At 32.2% G+C, this 8,284-nt stretch overlaps 1 protein-coding gene across 1 annotated transcript in view; it reads right to left on the bottom strand.

Annotated features, from left to right (window-relative positions):
- The window catches only part of LOC112030669 (uncharacterized), a 12,967-nt gene extending 7,455 nt beyond the window's left edge, over nt 1-5,512 (bottom strand). The window contains exons 1-2 of the mRNA XM_065771952.1: nt 4,887-5,512; nt 4,200-4,716 (exon numbers count right to left, since the gene is read on the bottom strand). Of these exons, the coding sequence (XP_065628024.1) occupies nt 4,200-4,716; nt 4,887-5,212 (843 nt within the window). The 5' untranslated portion in view covers nt 5,213-5,512. The remainder of the gene's footprint in view (nt 1-4,199; nt 4,717-4,886) is intronic.
- Between the last annotated feature and the right edge of the window lie 2,772 nt (nt 5,513-8,284).

The following is an 8,284-nucleotide window of genomic DNA, read 5'->3' as shown; positions in this document are numbered from 1 at the left end:
AGTTGTATTGTTGCTCATACATTGCTGTTTTGTGTAAATCTCTTGTGAGATCTAGAGGAGCTTTCCTTTACACAAAACTTAGGGTTTTCAAGTTAGAGATAGTATCAACATCTTGATGATCAACTTGGTTGCTACCATTGAAGCTTAAAGAATATCAAGCGTGGGTGCTTGTAGCTGATTGAAGAATTCAAGAAAGAAGGAGTCCGTGGATTCGGAGCTTGCACGTGGTCGTGTCAGTAAGTTCTACTGGTAGGTAGCATTAGGAAGTCAAGCGGGGAGCTTGTAGTCCTTTTGTATGAACTTCGATTCTTTCATAGTGGATTCAGGTTTGCCTTGAGGATCGGTGGGTTAAATCCTCCCCAAGTTTTTACTGTGTGGTTTCCTGGGTGATCATATCATTGTGTCTTTTATTATTCCGCTGCTTTATTATTTTGATATGATTATTTGATTGCTTTAACCTAGAATTGCATAATTTGACTAAGTAACAACTTGGCTAATTAATTTAGGCTAACCAATCTGGTTGTTCTAAGGGGTCTAAAACCGTTCAACATGATATAGTGACGGATATAAATAGGCATGTTTCTTGCCTATTCAAGAATACAAATATCATTTGATAAAATACAAATGCAAATATCTATCAATAATTTTTTTTTAACATCTAAGATAGTGTGTTTTTAATTTTTTTTTTCTTTTTTTAGACTTTGTTTCAATTTTTTGAGCAAAAATACCATATTTATTCAAATCCATTATTTCTCATATTAATCTTAGAAAATCACAACTAAACATTATTATACTTGAAATAATTAATGTGGGGACATTTTTTGCCTCAAGACCAAGTGTTGCGCTTGTAATCATTTTTGGCTTAGAGTCCCACATTGAAAAGATTGCCTTACTCTTTCTACCTTATAAGGGATGACCAATGGCTTAAGAGTACCATTACTCCCTTATAAGGTAGAAAGAGTAAGGCAATCTTTCCAATGTGGGACTCTAAGCCAAAAATGATTACAAGCACAACACTTGGTCTTGAGGCAAAAAATGTCCTCACAATAATATAACAAAATAAATGTATTTATCATATTAGTTATATTTTTAATTACATAAAATAAATACTACGAGATCAATAAAAGAAGTTAGGAAATCAAAATGGTTAAGACTAGTTTTAGTGAATTCACTAATGGTTAATTTTAGATTGTTTTTGCATTAATTGTTGTCAAAGATAATAATCATGAGAAAGAATGTCACATTCTAAAGTTATTATTATTATTATTCCAAATAAAAATAGTTTCCAGTATATAATCTATAAAAATAATCATTATATAAATTCCTCTAATAAAAATAATTAATGCACAAATATAGATGACGATTAATATAAATGCGAACTCATCGCCACTAAGTTACCTTACATGGTTTAAAATTTTCATTCATAACTATTGACCAAGAACAAAATCAACCAAATATTATTCACAAACTAAAAACAAGTAATAGAAATTCCCAAAGGCCTTGTAGCTGAATTAGCACTTCTCCATGCACAAAGTGCTAGGGGGTCTAGGGGGGAAAGGGTTCGAGCTGCAGGGTTAGTAGCATGTTGTAATTATCTCTAAAAAAAAAACAAATTATAGAAATTAACATGTCTATTCACCAATATAGGTGCAAACGTACAAACTCAACCACCTCCGAGTTACCTTACATGGTGGTTCCAACAATTAACCAGTCCTATTAAACATGCCTCAAGCCACAATCAAACCACTAACTCACATAAATCCTTTACAAATCCAACCCTCACAACCATTATCCATGGCCATCACACAGTGGACGAGCCTACTCACCTATACTGCCTAAAGTTTCTAAAATTTTAGATTTTTCAAATTAATAATTTTATATGGATCTAGTTAATGTATACTTGCATCTATTTTGGGAAAGTTTTTATGGAGAGTTAAAAAAGTTGTCAAAATAGTTAATTACTTTTTTTTTTTTTTTATAAAGTTTCCTAAAATAGTTTAGGGTTTAGGTTCTAGTAAAACCCATTTTATTATCTAACAAAATCACCATTGCAAGCTTCAATCAACTGTCACAGAAACCCAAACCCATCCACCATCAAATCCCCTTGGCCATTCTGTGGGGGGAGTTACAGTGTGTCATAGCCTTGCACAGTAGATTTATGGGTGCTTGAGAGATGGTTTTGTTTTGCACTAAACTTGACAATTTGATTGATGGATTTAGATTCTTTAGATTTTAAGAGACTATTTGGTATGGTAATTTAAACAACACTTTTTAGTTTTTAAATAATATTATATGTATTTTTATATATTTTTTTCATTTACACATATTTCTAAAAAATACAAACAACGTTACTAAGAACAATATTACCAAACTGCCACTAAATTTCCTTAAATCTTAATTATTCTTTAAAGAAATTGTTTATGAAATGCTGACATGACAGAATTTAGATCATTAAATTATTAAAATATGGTTATGATTTAAGAAAATTTATTGAGAGGATGTGAATTCTTGATTGATCTGGATTGATTTGATTTCTTTGTATAAAAGGAATAGTGTTTTCTAGGTCTCCTAAAAAAAAGTTGACAGTTTAAGTGCAAATTTGAAGTTTTGGACGTGCGTCTTTATTCTGTCGGTCATTAAAATCCGTCATGGAACTCAGCTTATTAAACTATTCACTTGCCATGGATCCAGGGCTCTAACTAAGTTTAGTCGGCCTAACCTAACTAATAAAAGTTCAAAATTAATTCATTTAATTATATTAAAAAAATGAGCTGATCTTGAGCTTTTCACCATGCTAAAGTAAATGTTTAAATTTAGTTTATTTTCTTATCAAAACAAATTCGAGCTTGTAAATGAGCTACTTAATTAACTTAGCCTTTTCTTATATATAGTTTACACCACATCCTTTTTTTTTTCTTTTTCTTTTTCTTTTTACCCTTTCACAAATCTATGCTAATAATTAGTAAATAAATAATAGTTTTTATTATATTATTTGAGTTAATTAGATAAAATAATTTTGTGTTTGGATTTTTAAAAACTAGATTCATTAAACTTATATTATTAAAAATTATATGTATTTTTAATACAAAGGGACAATTTATATTGTCAGTAAATTCTAAACAATGATTTGATATGTTATGAATTTATTTATAAATTTACATGAGTCTAAACTCAGGTATATATAAGTATATTTTTATACATTTATATGTTTAAACTCATAATATTTCATACATTCCAATCAAGTTTTATACTTATGAGTGTAATTACAAATATATTATTTTGTTTTGAGTTTGGCTCATTTAATAATTGAACCTAAACTTGAGTTTTGACTTGAGTTTAGCTTGTTTATTAAATGACGTAGTTTATTTACACCCCTACAAGGGTCTTATGGGCTTGCAAATATTTTGCGAGACCACTCAAAGATCCCATGGCAAATTGTCATAATGCCCCTTTATTCCATCCAAACGACAACTCTCTTATCTTCCCCCAAAAGGGAGGATGAGGATATATTGAATCCCCTAACCTTATATCCAAGAATTTCCCAATTTTCCATCCAATGTTTTTTATCCGATAACCTCATCTTCTCTAAGCATAAACGATGATGAATGAATTCAACACGTTTCATTTTCTACTATCTGAATACCATTATACTTCCACACTTTCTTCTGCATTTTCAATCCGCGTAGGCGTAGAAAGAGGAGACTTATATTCGTTATGTCAACTAATTTAGTTTCTACAAATTGATTTATAGGATTACAAATGCCAATGCAAATTTCTCTAAGAATGATGCACAAGAGATTGGAAAAATCTTGCCTCCATCATTAGAAAAACAAACCCATTTCAAATGGTAGGATCATTAATACGGAAAACCTTGAACTGCCGCACAAATTTGCAACGATTAGGTAGTTTTAGAGCTTAGAATAATAAATGATTAAATTCAAGGTTTCTTAACAATTTAATCTTTTTAGACAATCAATAATTTATCATATATGGTAGTAGAACATGTAATCTATCTTGAGTGGATAATCCATAATTTATAGACAGGAATTAGAATTATTACAACTATCAAATAAAATGATCCAACTGGAATTAGAATTACAACCATCTATTAAAATGACCATGGTCACTGTACTCTCAATGATGCAAAGTTTACCAGCTTAAAAAAGTTGTGGTGTGATCCAAAGCGGTGGACGAAGAACAGAATAGAGATCCTGCGATACGGGTAAGGCATGAATCTCAACTCCCTTGTAATTGTAGATTCCAGTATCATTGCCACTGATTTGGTCAGAACATTGGCAATAGTCATGGGTGAAGTATATGCAACTAGACCTGCAATCAGTATAGCCAAAATCCCGAACAGAGAAAGTGTAGTTATTGCCCACAAACAAGGACCAATCTCCCAATGAATCCATTTGCTTCCAAGTCTTAGTGTTCATATCAAGCTTATACACTTCAAAAGACCTTGTCTTCATAGACATATTGTTTATAGTCTCAATCACATCAAAGTAACGAAATATCATACAAAGTTCACCTCCCAAGTCCACAAGATACAGTAGATACCTAGCCTCGTCTGCCACTCCAGGAGGTGATGGTGCAAATTCTATTGCCACTGGGTCAATGCCAGAAAAATCACAAACCAAGAGTTGTCCTGTGCATTTTGCTACGAAAAAATCTCCATTAAAGTATGTGATGTCTGAGAATCCAGTACCAATAGTACTGTCTAGTCTAATTTTGGACCAAACATGGTCACCAGGCTTTGCAAATGCCAACTTTCTATAACATGAATAAATAGCCATAACTAAACAAGAGACCCCAGATTAAAAAAAAAAAAAAGCGAGCAAGGAATCACAAAACAAGTAAGCCAAAGTGATCATCTTTAGAGTTACCAGTAGCGAACGGCCTTGCAGCCGGAGCACTTTTTGGTAGCGGGTTTGCGGCAGTGGGCGCAGGCGGTGTCCTCGTTGGGCATTGGAGAGCTGAGATGAAGATGATCAGAGCTTGAGCTGTTGTTGGTGGTGGTGCTACTGCTATTTTCCATGACTACTGCCGATTCTCTCGGTGGGGTTGATTCAAAATTGGCGTCAACCTCAAAGTACTTGGAAGCGGTGTTCTTGACGAGGTGGAGCAATCCAACGGCGATAATGAAGAGAGTAAATAAGAACTGCAGGAACCAATTCAGGTCCACTCCCCCTCCACCTCCAGAGACAAGCATCTACGCCTTTCTCCCCAACTTCTTCTTCTTCTTATTAGGGTTTCTCATTCATCACAACCACAATCCCTCTTATTATTAATAATAATTTTAATTAGGGTTTATCAGAGATCCAATCCAAAAAGCCCAATAATAATAATAATAATAAAGAGCTTGTAACTGTATATTTATATATTTGTTGGTAAGGGAGGCTTACCTTATTCGAGAAGGACTCGTATTTTGGAACAACAACGCGACCAAAAAACCAAACAAACACAATTTTTTTTTTTTGGGGGGGGTTTTGTATTTCTTACCTGGAAAGGAATTTGTTTAGTGAAGTACTATGGGACTCTGGGAGTACTATTGGTTTGGTTTTGTGGGTGATGAAGGCGGTGGTGTGATTGGGTCACGTGTCGTGACAGAAGTTGGAAATCACGGCCAATGAGAAGCTTTGGGACATTGAAGCTTTGTTTGGGTCCCACGTGAAACTCAAATAGAAGCATCATCATTGCTTATCAGTTGGGATTTTTCTTCGTTCTTGCTTCTCTTTCTTGTTGGAGGTTACAACTTTTAATCACCAAACATTTGATTCTGTGGGTTTTCCATTTTTCTCTTCATAATAACTTGTGGGTAACGCATTTTAAGGGGGAAAAAACAAACTTGTTTAATTTATATTAATAAATAAATAAATTTTATAAAAGAATTTGTAAAATAAATTAAACAAAATTTAATTATATTTTATATAGAGAATATTAAACATAATTTATTTGAAATTTGTTTATTATGATATATCTTTAATCCAGTAAAACTCATGATAAATGGATTTTTAATGGTTTTAACTCACATATAAAGTTGTTTCTCAAAAAAAAAAAAAAAAACCACATGTAAAGTTTTAATATTAAAATAATAACATATACAAGGTCAAAACTTATATAGTTTAGTGTGTTGGTACAAGAGAAAGTCTTAAAAAAGAAATGTTTAAAGCTAAAATAATCATATGAATGTGGGAATTTGTTTTTCTAGGTCCCTTCCAAAGTTTGCATAGTACATCACCAGCTAAAGAAGTAATGAAAATAAAATTTAAACAAAATAATAAAAGCATCTTTTTATATTATGGAATGTCAACGAATTATGAACCCCAATAATTTTTGGTTTAGACAATTTTAAATACATGGCACAAATATGGAAATATCCGTTATTATTTTACTTTGTAAGCCTTTAAACACATCAAAAATCCTTCTTCTTCTTTTTTTATTAAACATTTTAACAATCCTAGTTTAAGCTGTATATAGGCACACACGATGGAAAGTTATTTTTCTACAAGATATATATATATATATATATGTAGAACACACATTCTATGTTGTTAGTTTTATTGTGATTAATTTTTATCAACATTTTAATACACCAATGTGGTTTTTTTAGGAGAAAATCAAATTTAAGTCTTTTATTCGACATTAAGAAACGTCATTGAATTGGTTTGTAGGTGTATGGGTCTAGGAGTTTTTTTTTTATCTATGTATACATTGGGTTTGAGGCCCAAACCGAGGACAAGAGGTCGTCCGAGGAGGAATAAACATTGTCAAGGAAATCCGCATTAGTAAATGAAAAAGTTAGTTCAGGTTATAAAGGCCTAGAAGGGTAGGTCGAGGATGAATGCATCCTCGGCCAACCAAAGCTGAGGTCCTAAGAAGTGGTCTGCTGTCCGGGGGAACGTTCCAAGAAGTCCTGCAAATACGGATAAGCATTATAGAAACACTAGACAGGTGGGGGGATTCCTAAAATATCTAAGGAGAAGGTTTCTACTACCGCATTGAATGCTCTGCAGCTAACTTTCTGGATGCATCAATGTGGAGAAGACACTTAAACAGTGTTGCATTGGCTTCCCCAACGCACATAATACTTGAGAGGGTGTCCGATGGGACAAGCACTCAAGTAGTAGCTTAGATGTTCAACAAGTGGAGAGTCAAGATTGTCTAAAGAGAACTATATAATAGAAAAGACCCTCCACGGTAAAGGGATCGAGAAATTAAGAGAAAAAGACTGTAGCAATTACAAATTGCATTTGTAATCTAACTTTAGGGAAATATATAAGAACTGATCTCCTTGGACTGTGCTGAGGACGATTTTCTTTAGTACAAGCTTGTTCATTTTCATTCTTTGGTGATTTGAATCCAATTAAAATTCACCACATTTATAACATATTTTAGTCTAGCCAAGCATTCCTTAAATGCTTCTGATTATGCAATGTGAATGAAGGATGTTCTACTACGTACCTCTTTATTCTATTTTTAGCCAAGTTGTCTTTGTTTTAATAAAATAGTTGCAAGTCTTCTTTCACAAAAAGAAAAAAAAAAGGAAAAAAAAAAAAAAAAAGAAGAAAAAGTCTTTTATTCAATGTTAAGAAATATTATCAATTGAGCTAATTGAAATTCGCCACATTTCTTCCTAAAAAAAAAAATCCACCACATTTATAACATATTGTATCTTTAATAACCTTACCTTTTTTTTAATTAAGCTCTTTAAGAGAACAACTTTTGCAGCTTTGCTACCAACTAAGCTACAAAAATCATTCTAAAAAAAAAAAAAAAAAAAAAAAAAAAAAAGAACTAAGCTACAAAAATCATCTAGCTCCTTGATGGTTTGTTATTGTTGTTGTTGTTGTTGTTGTTGTCATTATTATTATTATTTGGGGTAGAAGTTATTGTTGTCATTATTAGTTTGATAAACAGGTCATATCGATGGATATGTGGAGTGGGGCTATAACATATAAGTATTGAACTGGATCAGCTATATAAGCACCCGACATGAGACACAATTAAATTGTCAATTGAGCAATTGTCCTTATCAATCATTGGAGATTTTTGTCTAGAATGCACGTGCCGATCTTTCAACTTTAAAATTGAAACCAGCAAAAACGTACTTGATTTATAATATATATGGCTTTAAGATTTTTGGAAAGTGAAAATAAGAATCTCAAAGTATTTACATGCTTTACAAACTAAGAGGAAAGTGTTGAAAAAGTTAAGAGATTATTTAGTGAGAGGTCTAAATTTGCAACGGAATACGAATGGTTTTTAAATACTAATAAGCTTT

The sequence above is a fragment of the Quercus suber genome, unplaced genomic scaffold, assembly GCF_002906115.3.
Source record: "Quercus suber isolate HL8 unplaced genomic scaffold, Cork oak 2.0 scaffold_51, whole genome shotgun sequence".
In the NCBI taxonomy this organism is placed as follows: domain Eukaryota; kingdom Viridiplantae; phylum Streptophyta; class Magnoliopsida; order Fagales; family Fagaceae; genus Quercus; species Quercus suber.
This window is presented reverse-complemented; position numbering and strand designations above follow the sequence as displayed.